Here is a 24,774-nt window from a genome sequence, read left to right as displayed (position 1 = left end):
TAAGGGTGGTTCAGGTATTGGGTTGACGCGCAACGACCATCAAAGTGCCATTATTCTGGGTGGATGCAGGCGTTGGTGGTCGCACGGGTCACGTCCTGCGCGATAAGTTGAATTAACGAGTATCGCAGACACGCTTTAAATAATTACGCCCCTGTGTACTAGAGTCAACGAGTTATAGTTCTTTGGTAACGAACAGAAGCGGCTCCTTTTGCGTTCTTTGCGCGCTGATAGAATATGTAGGGGATTTAGCTAATTTCCGCGTAGGTGGAAACAATGTTGAATCACTCGCGAACGCCCACGGAATCGGATTATTAATTTGAAAGCGTTACTCGCTTCGAACGTCGCAACAAACATTCCCACGCTTCTTGCGCAACCCAGCAGTCCCTTTAATAGACTCTGTATTACATAACGCTTGGAAATTGGCGACGAGTCGATAAAAGTACAGACAAAACGGTGGAAGAAACCTGTCTTCTAAAATACCAAGGAAAATCACGAGCTCCGCATCGAAGGCTGACCACGGATCGATTAGAAATCGTACGATTTCTGAGCATGACCTAATCTGCACCTTAGTCCTACTTAATCTACACCAGGCGGATATCCAATTTGTTATTTAACTCCGGTAAATCTGGACCGTTTTAAATTCGCCCGCGACATAATTACCGTTAATTTCGTTACCTGCGTGGTAAGTGACTGGAGTAATCCTCCGATTGTGTCGAATCCATCGTCCAATCGAAGAATTATAAATCAAGGCAGTTGGTGCGTGCATTCGCCGAGCAGAATGTTTTATTTTTCTTTATTTATTTATTTATATACCTGTGGGCATCCTTAAAAGTAGGGTTTATACAAAAACCGACTTTTGGAAAAAACAGTTTTCGAATTTCACTATTCTCCAAAAACCGGTTACACCTGTTTTCGAATTTAAAAAAAAACAATCAAGATAGAAATTAAATATTTATACTTATTTTAATAATTTTCAGTAATTTTAATGTTTATGGAATTACAAAAATATAACAAAATAAGATATACTCTATCCATACAAAACCAAATAAAAAAAAATCGAAGTAACTAAAATCCGTACAAATCCATACAATTTTTGAGTTCACGTAATAGTTATGAGTCTACAAAAATATGACACAATAAAATACACTGCATAAAAAACCAAATGGAAAAAAAAACTAAAAGAATTAAAATCCTTACAAAATATAAATTATAAATCTTTATTTCATTTAGTATTTTTCTTCCGAAAATATGAAGTCATGAAGATTAGTTTTACAGTAAACTGTTACCTGCACATAAAGCTGTTTTTTTAATGTAAAAACCCGCTTTCGAATTTTACAAATTTATAAGAAACACAGTTTTTAAACCCTGTTTTTAAAAATCGACAGACCCTGCATAAAAGCTGCAATGTACATAACAGAAGACGGAGATGTGTAACAAGTGACAGGATGTAATGTACGCAAACACAAAAGGAATTAAACAGAGTTGTTGCACATTACAGTCAAGAGCTGGTTCTTGAAAGACACGTTGATGTATGAAAAAAAGGCTACAGCGTGACAGGAGAAGCGGAAATTTCCTGAGATTCCTAGGTGGAGCATAAAGTTTAAATACTTCTAAAATCGAAGAGCAGTCGATATCATTATTTGTAATCTAAAAAGCAACCATTAAATCCGATACAATTCTGCGACTGTTACAATATCCCTGCTTTTTCTCATGATTCTTCCGGATGGTTTTCAGTCTTTCCTGAAGCCCAGAAATTGTGGAGGAAAAAGAAAAATGAAGGGCCCTGTAAACGGTGGATGCGAGGGGCATCGAGCCCCGTTGCACTCGTGGCGCGCCGAGAATTTTCCAGGGAAATAGTGGAATCGGCTCGATAAAGAGGAACGCGTGGCACAATGGAGGTTCGTTCTGGCTGGAGGGCATAATTCGGATCTTTTGCTGGGACGCTCCTCTTCCTCCCCCGTTCTCCGGCTCTGTTGCCATTAATGGCTGCCGCGCAACTTTCCGTGGAGTGGATCCCGGCTGCTATTGTCTGTCCCGCGCTGTCTAGGCACGGATGAAACTGTATCGCGTATAATTTCCTGTAATGGCACGGCACGGCCGAGAATGGAACGGCAGAATGGGCTGGAAGTGCGAAGAAGCACAGAAGAAGCGGCCTGACCGAGGAAACGAGTCCTCGTCGTTCTCCGATTTCTCGACTCCCTCGAATTCCTCGAATCTCCCCGCTCTCGTGGAAGCTGCAACTCGAAGCGAGCGCGCTCGGCGGAACAATGATCCACGGATGAAATAATAATAATAATAATAATTCTTTATTGCACAGTACACTGTACAAAAGAAAACATATGCGATAGCGAGAAAGAGAAAGAGGAAAAAGAAAAAGAAACTCGAAGAAAAGGAAATCGAGCATTTCCAGGAATCATCGCCGGCTAAATGGCATGGCTCGTCCAGACGAGTGAATTTAATTTCTGCGGCTGATGCCCCGAAACGGGGGCAGAAATGGAATGGAAGAGATCGGAGGTGGGACGTCGGAATGGCGGGAACAAAGGGCTTAATTACCCGCCGGCGAGATTCTAGACAAACTGCGGAATACAGCAAAAATAGAATGGCCACGATACTTGAGGGTACCTTGAGGCTTAATGAGCTTCCATGCATAGACTGTCCCCGAAATTGCGGGAGAGGAGGGCGCGCGTAGAGCCCCGGTGCCGAGAGGAGTCCGAGGATCTTGGAGGAAATCCTGACGATCATCCTGAATTCTGTAATACATAGGAGATGTAGCGTAAGTTAGTTCCACGGCGCAACTCCTCTCAATAAAAAGCCCCGTGTCTAGACACCCCAACGTTTACGCTCCCCCAAGGCTCGCTTACTGCAGTTTCTCATAGGAAACGAGCAGCGGAGTGCTCGGGGAACCTAACAAGTCTCCGATGACTGACCCGTAAGTCACTCGTTCTAGCGCATCCGTAGAGCTTCGCTCGAGCTGCACGGGACGCGGAAGAGTTTCGTGACCAGCGGTGAGAATGGACACGGGGAAGAGCGAAACAAGGGACGTGGAAATGAGTGGCGGCACGTGACGAAGGATCGCGTCATTCGTGGAGGGCGTTAATGAGGCGTTAATGCCTCGAGCGTCACTCCCGGGCCGCGTCGAGGCTTTTCCTTCGTGGATATAATCACGCGACGTTACTGAAAGCCCACTCGACTCTCCACACACTCTCCAATTCCGCGGTAGGAAAGAAACCGCGCCCGGGGTATTTATTCCCGACCGCCTAACCCTCCCCTAGACCCCTGGGTAAGCTGCTGGCAAGATTTTAATTCGGGGATCGTTCTCGAACGGTGCAAGAATATTCGCGCTGGAATTACGCGATGCTGGGCGTATTTATAGCCCTCGCTGAAAATGTCTGATCCCCGTAGGGGAGGTGAATCACCCGATACTAGCGACCTTCTTACACACCTTTCGAGCTACATACATAGAACTTTGCAATAATAGAATGTTCCTCTTCTAATGTATCGATCCGCACCAGCTATGGACAGACGTTTCCAAACGCGCTCAAAACTTTCCCGACGTCACTGGAGTATTCGAATTCCTCCACCCTGTCCTCCGCGCGATTTTAAATCTCGTCCCTCGACGATACTGGAAAACCTTCGGCTCCTCGTCTGGTTATAGTATTTTCCGAGGATTGATAGAGCCAAAGTATCGTCGTAGCGACTTTCGTGCACAGTGTGATTCAGCCCCTCGTACTCAGAAACGCGCCAGTCGATCGGTATCCGCACGGTTGCAGCGTGCGTGGCGCGCAGAACGCGAGGGAGGCGGTGCAGACAGGGACAGAAGGGGGAGAACAACCCTTCGGCACGACCTTCCCTGACAAGCAGCGTGCACACGCAGAAAATAATGTAACGAGGGTGGAACGGCGGTTAGGGCCGCGTGCTTCTGACGTGTCTATAATCTGAGCCGCGGGCACAAAAGGAAATCGATAGCAGAATCAAATGGGAGGCGGCGGAGTTGGAGACATTTTGTGCCCCGCTTCCTATATTTCCGTGAAAGACAATGCACCTTCGCCGATGCTGGGACCGCGCGGTCTCGATTTCAATGCAACAGAGACACCGCACGTAGCAGACTCCCTCCCATTGATTTCAAGCTGTCAGTTCCCAGCGACAGCGATGATAAAGCCAATAACGTTATAATTGTCCCATTCGGCTTAATTCACCGAGAGACTTCCTTTCTCTCGCGGCCGCCGTCGTCACCGAACATCTTTCACCGAGCGTCACCTGTTTCATCCGCGAGAATACGCTGCTCCAAAGCACCTTCGAACTCTCCGCTCCCTAAATTAAATGGCCAAAAGATCGCGGCCGAATCGAGCGCGCACAGGACGCAGTTCTCCAGGGGATTTCCTTTAGAAGAGGTGAAATGCATCGTAGCGTGATGAAGCGCGAACTGCCAGCATGGAACCCACCAGAGGATATTCCCCACAGATTCTAGTGACGTTTAACCCATCAGACCGTCCCATAAATAACGTATCTTTATTGTACTTCCTTTCAAAGCGGAGGCAGCTTGCAGCGAATTGAATTTCAGAGGTACGGCTCCGCTTCTCATCCCTTTACCCTCGCCACTCGAGGATCTATCGCGACATTCACCGCAGGTTCGCGCGATCGACTTCGAAATTTCAAGTGGACTTTTAAAGCTTCAAACACTCGCGGACCCGCAGCACCTCCACAGCGAGGTTTACTTAATCCGAAAGCGAGCGAGACGATTCCCCGAACAGAATTATGCGAAAGAATACCGACATTTCTCTAGCCTGTTGGCGAGGCAGGCCTGCAAAAACTCTCCGCTGCCTCGAGCTCGCGCGGAATTTTAACGATCTGCATTAGAAGTTCCATTAAAGCGTTATTAACTCCTGCAAGGGAGAATAATCGGCATTCGGGGCTGTTTTTCACCGCGAGAGCATCGAGGCTTTTTGTAAGGGAGCGCAGTTGGCAACGACACTCGCGGGACTCTTCTGGGGCGAGTAAGGAGAAATGTGGCGCGTGCTGCACGCTCACTCCTGTACAGGCCTGCGGTCTTTCAAGACTAGGGTCATCTATAACCCTGGCCATAGGTCGTCGATCGTTATCGACCTGTTAGTGTTGAATTTTTCAGTGGATGTGCCGGGTTGACTGACCGAGTGTCCCGGGGCTCTCGTCGAGATTATCAGATTTCGCGCGCTCCGCCCGGCTTGTAGGGAAAAATCCCTCGCCCTTCGTTCACCGGCTCGCGGCAGTAGAAACACCCCGCCGCGGGCCGCAGGAGCGTGTTTCGGGAAAGCTGGCGCGACAGCGAAAGGTCAGAGGGCCTGGAACAGGGGTCAGACTAGCTGTTTCCACTTTACATAAATCATCCTATTGATTCTCAAACATTGCATTCCCTATTGCGCACGGAATGTCCTCGAATCCACTTGATCGCCCGGGTGCTAACGCTCTTAACACTGCTCGAGATCGTACTCGAGCTTCATTTTGGATCCCTTTCAATTTAAGAGAGCTCTACTTCACCCTACCAGCCGCGAACTTCGCGAGGATAGTTTCACACCGCGGCGCGTCACATTCATCGAACCACCGATCTCTGCCACCACTGTTATCGACCTCTCAAGGGCCACCTAGCCACTCGCGCCTCGGACTCTTTTGCGGAATAGGACACGTGCATTTGGATGGATCGCTTCGCGTGCTCGCGCTTCCAATCGTCCTTCGAGGTTTTTCGGATGAAAGAGTCTACTCGCGACGGGGACAAACAGGCGAACGTGGAAAAAGCTCGTGGAGGTAAAAAAGGGAGAAGCATTGTCTTGCGCGGATGCCCGTCCGAGCGTTATGGATTGGAAGCTATCCGCTGGCAAAGGGAGACAAAGGGGAAAAGGAAAAGGTAGCTGGAGCTTCGTAGAAATGTCTTTGTCGCCGGGACGGATTGAAAAGTCTCTGGCGCCAACGGGAGCGTGGGTCCGTGGATGTTTCGTCGAATAGCTTCCGTTCGTTTCAGGCAAATACTCGACGAACGATTCCTCCCTATCGTGGGTCCCCGGTTCTTTCGAATTCGTAGACTCAGACGCGACGATCGCTCTGATTAGGGGGCGTTTCTATTCCTCCTCTTGGAAGGTGTCACTGCTGAGGCAGCCCTAAAATCTCCTTCGCCTGCATTGGCAAGCGCGCTGGATTCGCGTTCTTTCGGGTCCCCCAGTCATCCAGCAAAATCACTGCAAAATAAAAGCACCACGGACTATTGGAGATGAGCCAGCTTCCGCTTTCTTTTCCCACCAGTTTTATCGGTCACCGGGTCTCTCTGTTCGCCGTGCTCTGGCTTATGAAATGTTTAACGCAATTACCTTCGCCTGGCGGGTTCCTTCCGAGTTACCCTTATCGAGCGTCTAAAATGGGAAACAAGAAAGTACTTGCCCTTGGAATTTCCATATTTCGAGGACAGCCAAGGTGCATCGGAAGCGCCGCGAAAATTGCACGTCCTTCCGAGGCTCCCTCTCGCGGGCTCGTTACCATCGACCGTGAAAGAAGCAGATCTGGCGATAAACTGGGGCTTTCATCGTTAATTATGTACCTCGGATTTATTATCACACCGAACGAAACAATACGCGCGTCTTCCTCGTGCACCGACCAAAGCTGGCAGGCTCTTGAATCGTAGAACGGTAAATCCAACTGTTCGGTATCTTCCCACGTCGTGTTAACGGTTGCGCTTGCCTTGCCAAGAAAATTCTGCTCCCAGAGGAAGCTTGGAACCGAGCGTCGTGGAATTTAGAGACGAATAATTGCAGAAGTTTCCGTGATACACCTGCCAAAAGAAGAGAATTCGATTGAGAAAAAATCGAGGCTTTTAATTCACCGTCTCCCAAAAGAGTAACAACCTTCCTCTTTATTCGTTTGGTTCATCCAAACTAGAGCTTCCTGGTGTTATTTCCCTATGTATCCAGTCATGTTCCTGGCAAAAGGCGCTTCAGCGTTGGTTCTTAGGTAGAACTTGCCCCTGACGCGAACGTCCAACGCGAATCCCATTAGAACGTCGGGGGTCCAGGTGCAACTGGCTCGAATACGAGGGTGCCATCTTGGACAGCGGCTGGCAGGGAAGCCCGAAGGGTTTGCCACGGATTCGACGTACAGCATCCAGGACCGATTGTGCCCGCAGACAACTAAACATCCGACGAGCAATTGGTCAGAGGGACATTGAGTTTCCCACTTCGATCGCTCCGAATTAACTCCCGATGAGTTTGCGAACGTACTGTACTGGTTGATGAGTCGCGACAGGCTCCTACGAATTATACTCTGCAGATTGCAGCCGGGCTGAATTGGTCTGCCGCCGTTTGGATAGAAGTCGACGTGGCCGAGGGGATTGGGGAAGCCCAGACGTCCACCGTCTGTATGGATCACGTCGACGAACATCGCGTCGGCGGCTGTCAGGTGTCCGTCTCTGCCAGTGTTCATGTAAAGCGGGTACGCAGCGTCGAGACCAGTGATCCGTGCGACCTGCAATGGAATCGTTCAGCTGAGAATGGCAGTTTAGTTTGTAGACAGCTGTACGGTGTTTGAAATTTACTTTCCGTGGGGCCAGAGCTTTCCCCATGAACCCAGCGATTTCGGCGCCCAGACTGAAACCGATCACGTGCAGCTTGGACATCGGTACGGCTCCCTGGGCGTCCAGGAACCTGACCAAACGGGCGACGTGGGGCCCAACCACTCTTGTATTGCGAACCGCTGTCACGTACCATGGCAGGCCTCCTAGCATCGACCAGTCCACCAGGATCACGTTGAAGTGCCCTCGTCGGAGGTAGACTGCAAAGCGAACGGAGTATTTTCACCCGGGAGCTATGAAAGGGATGCTTTAAAATTTCTGCGGTAAATAAACTCCGAGTAAATTTTTCTGCGAACAATGCGCAACCTCAAGACTTAGAACCGAAGTGACAGAAACGAGTGGCATCGGCGAGGAAGGATGCAAAATATGGACCAAGTCTGAGCGCAGAAGTTTCCTCTCACGGAGAGACGGTCGAAAGAGTTCACTATTCATCATTCTGTCAGAATGCCCCAGAGTAGCTTGGTGATTCCCGTAGCTGCTAATGTCCACGGCCAGGTACCATCAATTCCTGTCTGAGCGCGCGACTGAAAGTATCGCGAGTTGCAAATCGGATACAGTATGCTCGTGTTCTACGCGACTACCACTGAGAGCTGTATCCTCCATCATATTACACTCGACGCTGTCGATTAAGCACGACAGATGCCCTTCGTCCGAAGAGAAACTTCGAAACAAGCACGGTGCTTCGTTCCTCTGATAGAAGCACAGACTCTAGCCTCGATGCGCTATAAAATGGCATTAACGTAAGAAAGTAATGCATAGGAACGAGAGACAGTACCTTTTCGAATCGCAGCAGCGCTTCCCTCGAATGCAGTTTCGCTGTAGCCGTGGATGTGAATGACGGTCGGGTGCCTGGGGTCGAAGTAGCTGCGCCTCAGCGAGTGGGGATCCAGGATGCTCAGCTCGCTGGCGTAGGTCGGATTCCGCCTGACGGTTCAAGCATCGCGAGAACAATCAGCATCGAGCTGTCTATCGAAACTACGAAACCGTAGTCTACTCGTACCTGGTGTACAGGTGGAAGCTGATGTCTCGATTCTCGTTAATGGGACAGCAGTAGAAGCAGTTGCCCGCCGGGAGCAGCGAGACGTGGATCGGACTGTCTCCTGTCGACAGAAAGGAAACGGTTGCCTCGTGTGCTCGACTCAAGCATGGCGACGCTCGGCCTCGACCAATCGCCGAGGTCGTCGTCATTGAACCTGAGGACGGGACACGTGATATCGCGTGCGTCCGCCGATCGCTCGCGATACGCGTCGCCCCTGTCGGAGGCTTTTCCCTCCTGCTGCTAGCACGTGCAACTCACTGGGAAACTGCGGCTCGCGTCGCCCAGGTACGCGATAAAAACTCACCTCGATCGGGTTCCGCGTTCCTTTCCCTTCTGGTCGCTAGCTAGTCCCCCGCCCCTGCGTCTTTCCCCTGGAAAGTAGCCGAGCCGGCGTTTTTCGCGGCGTGTAAAATTCCGCGGAGCGGCTCCGGGGATACTCTGACGCGATATTCGGCGCAGCGTGCGCTCGAGGCGAGGCACATTGCGACGCGGTAGGTGCAATGCGGTTTAATAGTTCGATAGCGGCCGTAAAACATCCCAGACCGGAATTCTGCGCGCGAACGGAACGTAAATCAGCAACAGCGCTTATGGCACGGTAAAATTGATCCCTCGCCACTTGCTGGGGAGACAGTTTGTAATTTCAGAGGAGAATCGCGGAGAAGGAAACGCGGCAGAGCGATTCGTCGCGTCTGCTGCGCGCAGCATCGTGTCGTGTTCGCTGATTAAATTCTTTTATCGAAGCCTCCTCGCACCGCGCAGTTATGTATCTAGGCGATTGTTCAGCTCGGGCGTAACCTAACAGCGGGTAATCGAAGCCCAGCTCACGCCTACTTGGATCTAATTTGGTCACTGACCATCTAACCGTCTAACGGCCTTGATTGGTGTCTAACTTGGTCTAACTAACGCTTACCGTAGTTCAAACTAGAAGGATAGCTAGCTGAAACACGAATTGCACTCGGGTGAGACTTGAGTGATATCTAACTCACCCTGACTGGTCTCCATTGCCGGATGACTAGTCTTCTGTTAGCTCTATCACTAGAGACTCCAATGATAGCTGCTGGTTAGGAGCTATATTCTAAATGTATTATTTAACACACTGCCTGCTCCACACTTCAAAGCTGAAACCTGTGCTAGCTGCCATGCTTCGCGTTGCCGATGTCGGATCTGATTTCGCGGGGCACCATTTACTTCACAGTTCGCTTAAAAAGTAACTTTCAGCGAAGGATCATTTTTCCACTCTGTCGCAGCCTGCGGTCGCGATAGATAAAACGACTGAGCATCCAGAACGAGTTAATTAACCTCGGGCATCGTTGCCGCTGGACAATAAATCGAGGCGCGAAAAGTCGAACGAAACGGAGCCGCTCCGGGCTGCTTTTGCAATATCGATCACACCGCGAGTGCTCTTAACCTAATGCAGCCGACCCACTCGATAGCCGTGATTCTGTGGCGGCGAGAAATCATTCTCCGTGACTGGTGCAACGCTGACACGGTCACAGCTACGTGAAAGCGTTCTCTGATCAGCCTCAAACGACCCGGCAAGACGCTGCGCGATTCAGTGGACGTTCTACGGAACCACGATCACCGTAAGAATTCATCCACTCGCGATGGCTTAATTAGCGAATGGAGATATTAAAGGAAACCAGGCTCTCAATGATCTTGCTCGAGAAATCCGACGCGCGGCACGCACTGATTAGTGTGGTCGATTAATGGTAACCCAATTCGCCCTGGATCTTCGGTATCCGTGGTTACGTTCACCTAGTTACCATCTTGCTCGGAGTGAAAGTAACAGAATCCGCGAGCATGTACAGTGTAGCTGGAATCGAGGCAAACCGCGGTGCTTACTAAATATATAAATACCACTACGATTTCTACGCTCGGTAATTAATTTATGAAACGTCCAGGCAGACGTTACCGCACTGAAATCACATTTTTCTACCGGAATTACCGTTATTCCGTGTCTTACAAAAGGACCTGCAGTTTCCACGGCCGGTAAATTCCTTTCGGTATGTGCATTCAAAAGCAGGCCCGGTTAAAAGCAAAGCCCCGAAATTCAAGTGCCGCTGTTATTCACTCGCCTCGCAACGAGCACGCGCCCCGTCACGAAAACAACTCTTTTAATTAAGAAGGAGGAACGTTTCCTCCGCGCGTTTCTGCCGCCGCGGCGCCCACGTTTCAAGTCGTTCTTTTTATCGCCGGGTAATTTCGCTGGCCGTGGACCCGGGGCATAATTATCCTCGAAATTCCGGCATTTCGTGACCGGTAAGTAACAGACGCGACGATTAAGAGGCAATAAAGATTGCTAAATGTCACCCACGAGACTTTTCACCGTACCGAAGGACCGTTCGTTAATAGCTTGGAGCCATGAACGTACGGCTGCATTACCTCGTCTGATTACAATTATACGGCACAATGCGGAGACCAGGAACAGCGGCACCACCATTTCTCCACGAAAACGAGACACCCGGGCGAAAAGAACGGGAGGAAGGACGCGATTCCTATCAACGATAGGTGCTGGAGCAAACTGGCAGAAATTGAAAGCCGGCATCTGAGCGGCTGCTCGAAGGATCCCGAGCATGACGCCAGTCTCTGCCGGGCTCCTTTTCCTAGAACTTAGAATATTCCGATCTAACAGTCTTGGATCGCTGGTATCGAAAATTTCTACGGAATATCGACAAATCCCACCTAACCTCGAGCCTAACAGGTCGCCCAACATGTTTCCCAGAGATTCGCTTTCGATGGCCGGACGGGCGGATTAATCTCTAAATGCGAGCTGCGACAATCATTCGGGAAATTGGAAGCAGGAAATCAAGCAACTAATTGAATGCTCGATGGCCTTCTTGGCTTCGTTAGGAACGACTGCAAATTCATTTGCGATCGACGCTGTATCGAATGGAAATTGCGCAATTTCCACTGCCCCGTAATTCCATTAACCGTCCGAATACAGAATTTTCAGGAGTCCATACACGGCGAATTATAGGACAGAGCAACAATACTATTGCTTTTCTATATTCACCTGAATACCAGCGTAAAATTGAAGGGGGAATCCTATTTTATGGGCTAAGAACATAGCAAAATTTAGGTTTTTTTTTAAGAAACTAGCATATCGATTCATCTGAAATTTAGACCATGTTTTTATGCATCCTTAAAGAAGTTGCAGTTTTTTTTTTATTCATTTTTAATAATAAATATAGGAGTTATGCACACCGCGCAAAATTCGTCGTCCGCTGATGCGCACGATATTTACCTTCCAGGTAATCTGAAACAGAAAAATGAAACGGCGTTTTACTTTGTACATATGTAGCTGAACCAGAATATCGCTAAGTTCTATACGTCTTTTGTTACATAAGAAAATTGGCGCAAAATTGAATCGCAATAATTAAAGTTTCAGACCTTTCTGTTTGAACACTCTCCACCCTGTTCAATAATTTTTTTTATTTTTTGCTGGTTCATCGATTTCAAGCTACATATGTATAAAATAAAACGCCGTTTCTTTTTTCTCTTTGAGATTACCTGGTATATAAATATCATGCACACCAACGGCCGGCGAATTTTGCGCGGCGTGATGGTCGATCATGCATAACTACAATATTTATGGTTAAAAATTAATAAGAAAAAAAGTGCAGCTTCCTCAAAGATGCATCAAAACCTGGTCCAAATTTCAGATGAATCGAAACACTGGTTACTTAAAAAAAAATTCCTAATTTTGCTGTGTTTTTAGTCCAAAGAATAGGATTCTCTCTTAAGCGAGAGATCGCAAGAGCCCATACAGAAAACAGCTGCGAATATAAAATAGAAAGAACTATTTTTTTTGTAATTTGGATTGAAGGGAAGATTGTTGATCCCTCTGAAAGTAATGATTCATGGTAAACGAGTCCGTTCCACTAACAAGCTTAATCTCCAGAACGGAGAGGTTATACATGCTTGGTCCCCTGTAATGGGACAAGTGCACGGTTCATCCCTGGAGTCCCGGTGCTCGTTTTTCGGAGCCGGCTATCGCGTCGCCCGCAAAAAAAAAACAATGAACGTAAAAGTCGTCGGCGTATGTCGCGTGGCGTTTTCACTCGATGTCGGATGATCCTGCCAGAGGACCGTCTGGTTGTTCCACGCGCACCGTGTATCTGGGTCAGGGTGCTTTCCAGATATTAGGGGGATGATGCGCAAAATATCCCCACCAGGGTGCACAGCATTGGTACAGCAACTTTTCACTCTGACGCACCGAACAGTGGACCATCGCGAATCACGGTCGGCCAATTTCTAGCTGCGAACACCACCGATCATCCCTATCGCGCGACGCTATTGCTCCTGCGACGAACCACGTGCCAACAACTTCGCCAGATTCTACCCCTTTCTCCCCTGTCCTCTGGCATTGAACCCTTCGAGTGTTTTAAATGTCCCCAACGAGGCCGCGGCAGTAACGCTTGAAATACCACGGAGCAGAGTTGACGAAACATTGAATCGAAGCACCGAGAAGTGGTTTAGTGGAGTTGGCTCGCATCGATTCGAAGATGTCTCGTTCGAGGGCCTCTCGGCGAGCGTGTCTGAAAAGTGAGAAGGAACTGGAGGCAAGGCGCTCGCGCTCCTTTGGCAGACGGACGGTCGAGTCGCGAGTTCGTGGAAAGAGGCTCTTAGAGGGTGAAAAACGGGGGTGACGGGCAGGGAATAATATATCGATCGTTTCCTAGTACGCACGGCCGCAAAAATAGCACCGGGAACAATTGCCGAGTGGCTACTATATCGCTGTTACTCAACCTTCCGCGAAAACGATCAGGCCTTCAACTTGTCTGTCTCCCCAGAAAAAATCGATCCGCATGAGGGAAGTAAAACGCCCGGCCATGAATCGGCAGAAATGTCAGTCCCGCTAAGGGTTGCTGTTAAAATCCAGCGTCGAGGCTCTTTCGCGTTGATTCTATGAGAGATTTCTTCTCGTTTCAGGACAAGCTGTTGACGAAGCTGGAGGAGAACGAGCCAGAGCTGGCCTCCTCGCAGGAGGATGAGGTAAGTGGGGAACCGCGTAAACCCTGACCCCTTCGAAATAATCGGTTTCAAAGGGATCCACTTTGCCGAATTAACCCCCCGAAATCAAATATTCCGATTCGACGAGAAATGCCGCCGGGGGATGTCGCTTAATCCCACCAGTGGAACGAAAGAAATTCCTTGGGGAAAGTTGGAGCAGTCCCTGATCCAATCGACACCCCAGGAGGACCCTAACGCAGAGGCGGCTGGAGGATAAAGGTCAGCCGTCCTCTCCGCCGTGTCCTCCGCTTTTCTCTTCGAGCTTCCACGCTGGTAACCTCGTTACTTTCTCCCTCGCTACGAGGGACAAGACGTAATCAAGCCTAATTCGTAATTTCACCAAGGAGGACCGATGATTGGCGGGGCAATGTGATTTTCTCGTTTCCTCCGCGAGTGGAGAGGGTGGAATGAGAGAAACCTCCCTCGCCGTCGCGTCACTCAAACGTCTCGAAGTTCCAGCCTCGTGATCAACAAACTGTCTCTCGTAACAAGCTTCTCGAACTGCCACACGCGTCGCCACCCGGAAAACACACCGAAAGCTCTCGCCGATCACGTGCTACGTGGTCGAAAAAACGGTTCGCGTTATTTTAGCCGCGGAAGGCTATTTTTACGACGTTCACGCTGAAAAAAAAAGCGGAGGACTGAGAGGGGTACACTGACCTAGAAAGCTGCACGTATCGATACACTTCGTGCACAGCGGGTTGCACGGAAAGTTTTTCGATGCTGAAAACCGGATGCGGCGCGGCAGAGGCCTCTCTGTCGTTCGAAAGACGATCGCTGGCCCGGAAAAGTTGCAATTTCCGTGTGAACGAGCCGCTCAGTGGCTCGCGAAAGTCGATTAACGAGGCTGACAAAGCGGCCAGCCTGCGACTCCTGACGTGCTCGTCCACCCTCGGCGAACTATTAATATTTCGATCAAGCCGGCGCATAATTCGGTTACGTCTATTACCTTGGGTCCGCGCTTGCAAACGTTGGGGCCAGCGGGCACACTCGTCACGCGCGACACTCTGGACGATCCTGGAGGCTTGAAACGCGACCGACTTCCGGATTGCGTCATTAACGACGAGCTAGTGCTTTAATCACCTTAATGACGCTTGTTTTCAATCAATCCAGCCATTCAGTTATTTTCGTCTCTCTCCAGAAATATCCTTGGGGTACGGGGAGCTTTCAGCGGCGAAAGGGCGAGTATAGTGGACGCTGAAGGGACACTTGGAAGTATGAAATATTTTTTGTTAATTGTACTTGGAACAGTAGCGTGTTAATAAGACACAGAGCGATTGCGTAATTTTAATGGGCCCTGCTGGGCGCAATTGCTGTCGCGAGACAAATTATTGGTTTCCGTAGGCGATAAGGATCGCGGCTATTAAACTGGAATTAGGTAAATAATTGGGCAGGCGATAAGATTCAAAGCGTCGCGAGGAAAACGTAGGCAATTTTAAACTAGAAACAGCAATGCTCTTCCGTGTGTATGAGATCGAAACAATATTTTTCGAGCCGCTTCAACGCCAGCCCGTGGCTCGGGTCCATTCGTCATTTCCGCTGTTGTTCGTGTCGAGCGAGTGAAAGAAAAACAAGGAAAACAAGAAGGAAGAATATGCCGCGCGAAGAACAATAGGCGACAATATCAGTGGAGCCGATAATGACGCCAGGAGATGATTTCCTCTTCAGCGAGTACTTTTCGCGTGCGACACGCCGTGCACTGTCTGTCTCGTGCTGTTTTGTCTCTCTTTCCCTTTCCCTGCAACGGCCAGTGCTCGCTATTTATTCCCTCGATTCCGAAACGAGGGTAACAGTGTCCAGGCATCAAGAACCATGAAGCGTCTACTACTCGTCGCCGGTGTCGCCGCCGTTTTGGTGCTCACCGTAAGCAAAAGAAAACGATTCTCGCTCCTATATTCTCTGCGTGCTGGCGATCTTCACGCACCGTGGTCCAACTGGTTCCCATTCGTTCACCAACTTTTCGAGAGAAAAGGCTCTGAACCATAGGAGATCCATAGTTGGACCTGTCGTCAGACATCATTTAAATTAGATCGCTTAAATTAGTTCGAGGTCAGCGAAGCTTCGTCAGAATCCGATTCTCGGAGCGGGTCTGGTGAAACGACGCCGACTTTGAGAGGGAAACGTAGTCCGCAAGATGCCCCAAAATGCCCGCCACCTCCAATGGGACCCGATGGAATGCCACCTCCACCTCCACCCGATGGAATGCCACCTTGTGGACCACCGCCGAATATGGGTTCCATGCCATCTGGGGACATGAGCTCTCAAATGAGAGCGAAGAGATTCGCCGAGGGTGAACAGGGAGGCGAACAGGAAGGTGGACCCCACGGAGGCATGGGGGGTGGCTTTGGTGAAGCCATGGCCACTGGGATGCACACCATGACCAAGGTCATGGGGGACATGGCTAAGACCGCCGGAAACATGATGGGTGAATATCACGTTTAGGGGACCATTCCTGGTAACTGAGACTCTGTGTCTGAACGCGGTCTATTTCTGTTTAGGTGGAGCTATGCCTGGTATGGGTTAAAGGACCATAAGCTATCGCAGAGTTGATCATTTTTCTTTGTAGTTTGTTAGATAATTAAATAAATCTATTGGCAGGAAAGCTGTGGCGTGACGTTCTTGCGTATCTTCCACCCCCGAATCGATCATTTTCCCTGGGACCCAGTCAGAATTCAGCTACCACATTCTCATCTCTATTTGGGTTATGTAAACCTTCCCCTTTGAAAGGCGTAAGCGTCGAAAAATGTTCGTTCAACCCCGGGAACCCTCTGCTGGCCATCCAGGAACGCCCAAAGAGAATTCATTTTACCTTTGACCTTTTCACCGAAGTCACCAGGCGTGAAACACTTCCCTCTCCCGACGAATTAATCCGAAACGTTCCGCTCGTCGGCGGGATTAAATCTCGATTACCGTTTGCCGTTTTTCTTGCAGTGCGTGATCTGCGTCAACGCCAGAGCCACGATGCAAACGGTCCCCTGTGGCCATCGAGTGGTTTGCAGGTAAAACGCTTGTCTTGTCGGTGGTGGTTTCGCACACGCCACCCTCTGACCATCTCCAAGCTATCAGGGCAAGTTTGCACGCCGTAGACTAAGCCTTTCCCCAAGCATGCTGCACAAGCAATACCTCAGAGAGTAGTGTGCACGTATGTCCCGCCTGGTCATCGGAATACTCGTCACGGCTTTGTTCTTGCTGTTCCACAGACGCTGCTTCGTGAAAACGATCCAAATGGCCGTCTCGCAGAGGCTTCTGCCGCTGAGATGCGTCATATGCAGAGCAAAGATCCTGCGTCTGAAGCAGACCCTCATCCCGCGAGACGTAAGTAGCGCAGATAATTACGCGGCTTGGTCTTTTAATGTCCGCGCCAACTGCTTCCGGTATCTTTCGCCGACCTACATGCATTCACCGCCCCCGTTGCGCCCCCTTCAACCGCGAGGAACGCTCTTCTCGCGCCCTCTTCTGACGTGACCGTTTCGGAGCGCCGGTTCTCGGAGAAATTTCAAGAATCTCTCCTTCGCCCCGAAGGGCACGGCCCTTCATATTGGCCGATTCGGCCGCGGCCACGTAAAATTGCAGTTAATTGGAGCGGACCTGGAAAGCCCTTGACGCTTTTCAGCGAGCCTGAATACCGCGACGTATGACCGCTCGCGAAAGCTTTTCATAAACGCCCCCGAATGCGCGATCCACTCTTCTCGCGTTCCTCCGCAATTAATCCCGCGAAACTCTCGAATACGCGAGAAACCATCCGCGAGTAATCCGTTCAGCCCGATAGCTTCCAGTTCCCTCGTTTATTTTTTTTTTTTTCGATAACGTTAGAGGCGATTCGGTGCCGCTTTGAGAGCCGCGAAAACTCTGCTCCTATCGCCCGATACACATTTATCGGACGCTCAAAGCAAAAGGTCAACGTAGGTATCGTTTGGGTAACCATCGACGCCGCGACTTACGGTAGCGATGTTCGTTTTCCGTAGTACTCGATGTCAGGGAAGTCCTGGGTTCTGCCGCAAAGTGCGTCGGAGTACAATATGGGCACCGGAGTGTCCATCGGGGTGTCCGGACCTGGTGGCAGATGGGTCGCCGGAAATGTGCCTGCCTCTGCCTCCCTGTATTCCATGGCCAGTGGCTCATCCTCTATTTCTGGTTCGTAGAAGCCTGGAAACGGCTGCGCGATCGAGCGAGTAGAATTCTCATAGAGGATCGTGGTGTCTGATGTCATTTTGCGTCTGTTCGATCAGGAGTGTCTTCCGTATCTTCTTCGAGTTCGTCTTCGGCGGGTAGCACAGGAAGTTCCAGCCTTGGGAAGCCTTTGAGGGTGAGGCAACCTTCTGGCGCCACTTTGAGACGTTCGCAGACGCAGTCCATGAAGATCAGGATTCAGGTCTGTTGGATATGTCTGGAGAAGTCTATTAGTATTAAGGAGTTATATTACCTAGTCAGGCGGCCGAAAGGAGGCGAATATTTGTGATTTTTTTGACGAAGCGAAAGCGTATATTTTTAAAAAAGTTTTTGTGCTTAAAAGAGCAACATTTAAAGAACATTTGGTAATTTTTTCGTAGAAAAATATTTACGTCTATAATAAAGTAACAACTGACTATTTTTAAACATTTCGTTTTGCGGTAACCACAGCCATTCGGAACCAGATTATCTAAAATCAAAAGATAAAAAAGATTTCGTTGGTATATTAATGTATCCTCAGGTTGACGGAGAGAATGTTCCGAAATATTAATTTAAAACAAAATGGCGGCTATTTAAAGTTGAAATCCTGATTTTTTTCGCATGATTTTTGAACGAAAAAATCAGGATTTCAACTTTAAATAGCCGCCATGTTCGCATCTTTTCGGCCGCCTGACTAGGTATAACACCTAAAGATAAGTTGTTCGATTCACTGACTATCCGCCGTTTGTGTACCCAGGAGTACCAGGATCCTGTTCAGCAGGTGGTCGAGGAGGAAGAAGTGATGAGGGAGAACAGGGAGCGTAGATTGCCACCGATCAAGGAATTCCAGAGGGATTATCGTGCTGGGAAAGCCTCCACGAGGATACGGTAATTAACGATCCACCGATTTCTTGATTTCTAATCTAATTGAAAGCGAATTTTCCACGTTCTCACGCGACCTACGCGAATGGCCCGTGTTACAGGTGTGCTCAAAAGATCGTGACCCAACTGGAGACATCGCCGAGCCCGAGAGGCTCGACCAGCGGCGCCACCTCGACGCCCTCGCCGTCGGTGAGGTCGTCGATGAAGAGGCCACAGTCGGCGCCCAAGCTGTCCGTGGTCCAGGAGGTGCAGAAGTCGAAGAAGGAGAAGGAGAGGGAGAAGGAACGGGAGAAGGCGGAGAAGGCTCGCCAGAAGGAGGAGGAGAAGGCTGAGAAGAGCAGGCAGAAGGAGGCGAAGAAGCTGGCCAAGGAAGAGAAGAAGAGGGCCAAGAAGGAGGCGAAGGCGAGGCGAAAGGAGGCAGAGGAAGCCCTCCTCAGGGAAGAAAAGTAGTCTTCTGTCGTGTAGGGACAACGTAGATGTTCAGGGCGATCAATAAGGTATCCGAAAAGCCTGGACGACTCGCGATCCCGATGGGGAACGAAGGATTTTCGATACACTTGATCTCACCGACCTAGGGACCCGTTCAAGATGAACTGCGAGCCCGGCTGTCGTTCAAATCAAACATTCAGGCGCGCGTTTTGTAATCCCCGGTAGTCTTCTTCCCTCGCCCTCTCGAGCCCTCCGAGTCAGAGGACTCGGAAAGTAGCGGTCTCGTTCCAGGGGAGACAGGATCTCTATATGTTTCTTCGGTTCAGGGACAATTAAGGTAAGGCATTTTAACGTTTTATAAGAGGCGAGGCAACGCGCTCGCGACGCATCTTGAACAGGCAGGCGGTCCCGAGGGAAGCGAACGCATAGCGGCGATAGAGAAGTTATACCTAAGAAAACCTAGAAGCGGCCAAACTTAGCAACCTGTCATATCGAGTTATCGCGGACTAATAATACTAATCGATAGGAAGAGACTCGAGAGCGTAGCGCAATGTTGCTATCTTATTTCATTATCATGTAATCTTTAACGCCCCCCCAGGCCCCACCCTTCATAACCGAGCGCTCACTTTTTCACTCCCGAGACGTTTCTTCTTACTTTTTTATAGGTCACTCCATCGGTTCGTATATAACGTGTCTGTTCGTTTTAGTGGTTAAAGGGGGACGGGAACGATCCGAGACCTATCCCCTCGACTCTGCTTCACAGACAATACTTCTTGAGGACGTAGGCCGATCATCACCGGGTTCCCGAACACGCGAACCCACCCTCGTCGATCGCGATCGTTCCACGCGATCGATAATCCTGTTCCTCCAGTCGACTCAAACTAGCCATCGTTCCTCCGCTAGGAATCCCCGATCTCATTCGTCATTCCCCAGGTAAACGAAGAGGCAGGTGAAGAAGAAGAGCAGAGCACGTTGACGTGAGAATAAATCAAACTCGATGTTCCGCGGGATCTTCTCCGAGTCGACGGATATCAAACTCATCCGTATCATGTAACTTTAGCGGATCTTATCGACAAAGCAGAGGCATTTCTTTCGCTTTCATTCCCTCCTTGCCAATTAATTTCACCCCTTTCACGCGTACGTGTACTAAGCACGAGGGTAGAACTCGTACACGATCTAATCGATCTAATCACGACCTAATCGAAGAAGGGTGGTCGGGTTCTTTGACGAGTTTTCGATAGTTTTCAAGTGCATCGCGATAAGATAGGGACGGAAGGCAACGCCCTTCGATAGCCGTGGACGCGTAGCGTACTGCGAACCGATTCATTTAGTTCTCTTTTATCTCTCTCTCGAGACACGACACGAGAGACTCGATTAATCGACTACTTGCAGAACTATTACTACCCCTAGATTCTTTCCCGCACGCTCCTGAGAACAGCGGCCCCAGAAGGGTCGCGGGGCACCGTCGACAGTGTCGACGCAGCCGGGGAGAGAACGTGCCCGTAGAAATGTGAGAATCGTTGGAAGAGCGAAGTGGATGAATATCTCACGAGTATACGATTAACGATTATTAATCCACGGTTAGACCTCCTTGAAGCTGTTCAACCCCCGCTCCCGCCCAGTCCCTTTACCGACCCCTCGGCGCGACGAGCGATGCTGGATAAAACAATTAGCTCGGTAGAATTAATGGTTGATCGATATTTTATATTATTAGACCAACTGACGGTGCTGTTTCAGAACGATTCCTTTGGACGTCTTTCGACCAGCGTCGCTCTCGAGCCAGCTCGAGCAGCCAAAAATCAAAAAGCAATTTTTTTACAGCGCGCGACAATGACGTGGAGAAAGGCGCGATATCAAAACAGGGGCGAAGGGCAGGAACGGAAACGGAAAGGGAGAATGGAGAAAATAGATTGGCAAACGAACGATATCTCGCGAGGGAACATTTATTCGATTGATCCACCAACCCACCCACCTCCCCCAGCTTTTTCCAACCCTCGTTTGCGTGTCTCTCTGTTCGAAACGCTCGTCGTTCGTCCTCCTCCAACTTGACCTAATTTACGCACTGCCGGTAATATTTATTTTTTAAACGATCGGAGATAGCAGGGAGAGTTACGTTGTCAAAGGACGCGTCGTGTTTCCAGGGCTGAGCAGAGAATGGCGTGAAACAGTTACCTAGCCCCCTGTTCCCTTCGCACGGCCGAGATAGTCTCGAATTCCGCTCCGCTTCGAATGAGCTCGTTACGCAGATTTCAAGACGAAACCCCGCTACAGGGTGGCTTCATTTTTCCCCGCGGAACTCGGCGAAGGAACTGGACAGGGCGATACTTTCTTGCGTCCGGGGAGAACATCGCGTACATATCAGTAGCGATTAGTACATTTTAATTGGCGTCCTTGCGTCCACTTCACCCCCTCGGCCGGAACCTATCGATCCCACCCCTGCGCGGGACCAGTCCGGGGCTTCGGGAATCGTGGGCCGTGGATGAAGCTGACCCAACGACGCTGCTAATTAGCGTATAATGTAGACTGTCAATTATTACCTGTTACGTTAGTTTCATCTGTAACGAGCTCAGACATCGTCCACGTTTCGTGGCCGAGGTGTCGTAGCGCCGAAGGTTCTCCGTGGCATTCGGGAGGCTTTGAAATTCACCGTTCGGATATTTGCAAAGGTGAATCTTGGAAAGGGCTAAGTTGCTTGGAATTCTTACTAAGAATAGAGGTTCGAGGGCTCAAGAGCGGCCAGAAATTTGTCTAAGGATCGCTCGAGGGTTCTTCTCGACGCTCGAGGCACAGTGGAACCCTGTCGAGCGCGGGGAGAAAAGAACCCCCAAAGCTGAGGGGTGAATGTCAAGAGAATCCTCGCGCGTACAGAGCTGAACGGCCTCGAATCATTTCGTTGCATTCGCGAGACTTTCTCGGATCCAAAAGGGAGAGACAGGGAGAGAGAGAGAGAGAGTGGAACGGAAGGGGAACCGATATCGAGCGAGTGGCTAGGAGAAGAGATCACAGAGAGAGAGAGAGAGAGAGAGAGAGAGAGAGAGAGAGAGAGAGAGAGAGAGAGAGAGTGTGTGAGAGAGAAGGAAAACCGTCGAGTGTTTTCTGCCATCGTAAAGTCAATTTTATCGTGTACGTATGTGCATCGCCGCTGCAAGTGGATATTTTCGTTGGGATTCATGAAACTCGGCGGAATTGGCGAATGTAGGGAAGATACGAACAAACGAGGTGACTCGAGCCTTCCGTGGTCGCCGTTCCTACTATTCTTGTAGTCTGACAGCTGGAAATTGGCTGCTTAAGATCTGAATACTCAGAACCTCGGAATCTCGCCTCAGAAAAGTGGATCAAGTGCACTCTGTCGCCAAAGCCACGATCGCGCTTCAAGAAACACTTCCAAGTGCAATTTATCGCGTTCAAGTGTCAGATACGCAACAGTGCGCACGGCTGTGTCTATAAACTTGCATTTGGAAGTGTTTGTTGGAAGCGCAGGTGAGAAAGCAGCCTTCAGTAGTCAATTTCTTGCAATTCGACTACAATCGAGGCGTCCACGTGCTGATTGTGCCTGTGTAGAACATTGCGAAGGCGTTCCATCAGCTTTGCTTGCATCTTCTTGAGAATTTGACGATGCCATTGCTGTGGAAGTGTTTCCAGCAACTTTCAAAGGCACTTGACTGCTAATGCATCGTCATATCCTCAAGAAATCAGGGGCTACGACTGGAAACAGTCATAGTAACGTTGGATGCAGGCATGGAAACCACTTCGGAAACCCTTCACTGGTAACGAGTGCATCTCGATATGGCAAAGGATTAAGAGGACAGTCCAGTGAGCATTCAGGAAAGTCTAGCTAGGAAGACTGCAAAGATACGATGGCTCACAGCGCGGTTATGAGCAGAGGGTGAGTGCGTACGGAGAAGGAGGCGGAAACTGAGATACCAAAGACACAAACTGTTGGCAATAAATACGCGATTTAAGTGGCGAAGAGATGAAAGTATAGGTGAAGGGAGGAGAGCGCGTGCATCGCGTTTAATGCGTACACAGGACAACTTTATTGTACTTTATCGTGTAAGAGAGATTTGTAGAGAGTTTATAAATTAGGCCAATTGTCACAGCGAGAGTTCTACGATAGCGATGTTTTTTCCCAAAATAGAGTCGCGGCCAGCTGTTAAGGCTACTCGATGCCACTGTATCGTCAGATCGACCTCTTCCATCTCTCTGATCGATTTCCTTCGGAAGAAAGGCTCCGGCAACGATACAGTGATCTGGAACAGCCGTAATAGATGGTCGCTGCTATAGGCACAAGTGATCGTGTCGCGTTCCAGCGTAATACTCGCGTAACGTGTGTACGATCGTTTGATAACGAGCCGTCTGATAAGGATGACTCGGGGTTCAGCACATGTTCGCGTTGTCTGTAAAGAGTTTCTTTCGTTGCGATGTAGCTCCTGATTGGCCAGAGGTAGAACCATCGGGCAACCTGATGCCTAATTTTATTTCTAAGGAACACGATTTTTTAACGGTAGGGAATTTGTTTCGTTGGACTGTGAGTCAGGCCAAAGAGGAGTCTAGCGTCGAAGGGTCGCTCGTGGCAAGAAGCCCTGTTCCGCGTTGGAGAATCAAAATTTATAAATCTTATACTCTACATTGTTGATAGTAATCATCGTTGCGATTATGGATCATTAGGCGCGTCGGGGATGTGATAACGCAGCGGGATCTGGCTTCTTCCGTGGCTCCTTGGACGAAAAACTTAGGAGAAGCTCGAAGAGGATCGAAAGCGAGGGGGGACGTTTGCATCTCGGAGAAAGGGGGATGTTCTCCCATTTTCTGGGAAATGAGCGCTCAAGGGAACGCGAGGGATGGAAGGTGGAAGGAAAGGAACGGTTGATTTTATCGAGTCTATTTTTCGTAGTTCCGTTTCAAGTCGAACACACGAGGGGAGGAGGAGATTCTTCTACGAGAAAATTGTATTACGCGATGTGTTACGATCTGTACGAACAGACAGTGAATATGAACAGAAATCAAATAAAACGTTACAATGAATGTTAGTTAAACCCGTTTGATCTCACGTCACCTATCCAGTTGAATTATCAGAATTCTAAACTCAGTCATTGATTTTTCCCACTTTATTTAAAACTACACACGAACGTAGTGCATAAAATCTCCTGCCTCGCAGTCCACACCTCGAAACTCGCACTTCCCAATTTGTAGTTTGTAATTTATACTACAGTCTTCCTAATTTTTATTTTTATAATACATATATGTAACATACACTTCACAGCCCACGCCTCATAGTTCACAACTCACACATCATCAAATATAATTCACACTTTATCGAATGTAAATTACACTTCGTCGAACATAATCGTACCCATGAATTGTACTACACATTTCATACTTTACCTACCACACTTCATACGTACGATTTCACTCTTCATGATTCAGAACTACTTAGTTGCCTTGCGATCATGCGCAATGTGGCAAGTATTCGGGTTAGTTATTGAACGCCCCGCGAAAACGCAACAAAGTTGCAAACGTGCATTTGTTTTCAACAATGTTGCAAATGAAATTTCGTTGTTCGAGAAATAAAATCCCGGTTTGCAACTTTGTTTCGTTTCCGAAGAAAGAAAATTTCGCTTTGCAACTTTGTTGCAGGTGCAGCCTGAAAATCTGCCTCTCTTGCAGGTGCAAG

At 49.2% G+C, this 24,774-nt stretch overlaps 3 protein-coding genes across 8 annotated transcripts in view; 2 read left to right on the top strand and 1 right to left on the bottom strand.

Moving 5' to 3' along the window:
* Window positions 1–24,125, top strand: part of LOC143375028 (uncharacterized) — a 32,278-nt gene extending 8,153 nt beyond the window's left edge. For 4 of the 5 annotated variants that reach the window (XM_076823726.1, XM_076823728.1, XM_076823729.1 and 1 more), the window contains exons 3-9: window positions 13,560–13,622; window positions 16,572–16,639; window positions 16,841–16,955; window positions 17,606–17,774; window positions 17,870–18,012; window positions 18,547–18,677; window positions 18,773–24,125. In XM_076823726.1, coding sequence (XP_076679841.1) covers window positions 13,560–13,622; window positions 16,572–16,639; window positions 16,841–16,955; window positions 17,606–17,774; window positions 17,870–18,012; window positions 18,547–18,677; window positions 18,773–19,121 — 1,038 coding nt within the window. In that variant the 3' untranslated portion in view covers window positions 19,122–24,125. The remainder of the gene's footprint in view (window positions 1–13,559; window positions 13,623–16,571; window positions 16,640–16,840; window positions 16,956–17,605; window positions 17,775–17,869; window positions 18,013–18,546; window positions 18,678–18,772) is intronic. The other variant, XR_013086792.1, reaches the window with a different exon arrangement.
* Window positions 5,657–11,274, bottom strand: LOC143375243 (pancreatic lipase-related protein 2-like). 2 transcript variants are annotated; one of them, XM_076824170.1, is made up of 7 exons: window positions 11,010–11,274; window positions 8,589–8,688; window positions 8,364–8,512; window positions 7,553–7,788; window positions 7,239–7,482; window positions 6,864–7,148; window positions 5,657–6,793 (listed from the first exon to the last, which is right to left on the bottom strand). In XM_076824170.1, exons 1-6 carry the CDS (start codon window positions 11,200–11,202, stop codon window positions 6,913–6,915), a joined length of 1,158 nt encoding a protein of 385 aa, XP_076680285.1. In that variant the 5' UTR covers window positions 11,203–11,274; the 3' UTR covers window positions 5,657–6,793; window positions 6,864–6,912. The 2 variants fall into 2 exon arrangements, with proteins under 2 accessions (XP_076680285.1, XP_076680284.1); XM_076824169.1 differs by having other exon boundaries at window positions 5,660–6,793; window positions 6,867–7,148.
* LOC143375029 (uncharacterized) lies at window positions 15,019–16,242 on the top strand. Its single transcript, XM_076823731.1, has 3 exons — window positions 15,019–15,503; window positions 15,684–16,065; window positions 16,139–16,242. Exons 1-3 carry the CDS (start codon window positions 15,453–15,455, stop codon window positions 16,162–16,164), a joined length of 459 nt encoding a protein of 152 aa, XP_076679846.1. The 5' UTR covers window positions 15,019–15,452; the 3' UTR covers window positions 16,165–16,242.
* Window positions 24,126–24,774: the final 649 nt, after the last annotated feature.

The sequence above is a fragment of the Andrena cerasifolii genome, chromosome 12 (assembly GCF_050908995.1).
Source record: "Andrena cerasifolii isolate SP2316 chromosome 12, iyAndCera1_principal, whole genome shotgun sequence".
NCBI lineage: Eukaryota > Metazoa > Arthropoda > Insecta > Hymenoptera > Andrenidae > Andrena > Andrena cerasifolii.
This window is presented reverse-complemented; position numbering and strand designations above follow the sequence as displayed.

What these genes read in the sequence shown, in the direction of transcription:
- LOC143375243 (XM_076824170.1), bottom strand. Translation starts at nt 11,202, where the DNA reads ATGCTCGGGATCCTTCGAGCAGCCGCTCAGATGCCGGCTTTCAATTTC. An exon ending in TATAATTGTAATCAGACGAG is followed by an intron (nt 8,689 to 11,009) that starts GTAATGCAGCCG and finishes TTCTGTCGACAG; the next exon opens with GAGACAGTCCGATCCACGTC. An exon ending in CGCTGCTGCGATTCGAAAAG is followed by an intron (nt 7,789 to 8,363) that starts GTACTGTCTCTC and finishes TTCGCTTTGCAG; the next exon opens with TCTACCTCCGACGAGGGCAC.
- LOC143375029 (XM_076823731.1), top strand. Translation starts at nt 15,453, where the DNA reads ATGAAGCGTCTACTACTCGTCGCCGGTGTCGCCGCCGTTTTGGTGCTC. An exon ending in CCGCCGTTTTGGTGCTCACC is followed by an intron (nt 15,504 to 15,683) that starts GTAAGCAAAAGA and finishes CGCTTAAATTAG; the next exon opens with TTCGAGGTCAGCGAAGCTTC. An exon ending in GACCGCCGGAAACATGATGG is followed by an intron (nt 16,066 to 16,138) that starts GTGAATATCACG and finishes ATTTCTGTTTAG; the next exon opens with GTGGAGCTATGCCTGGTATG.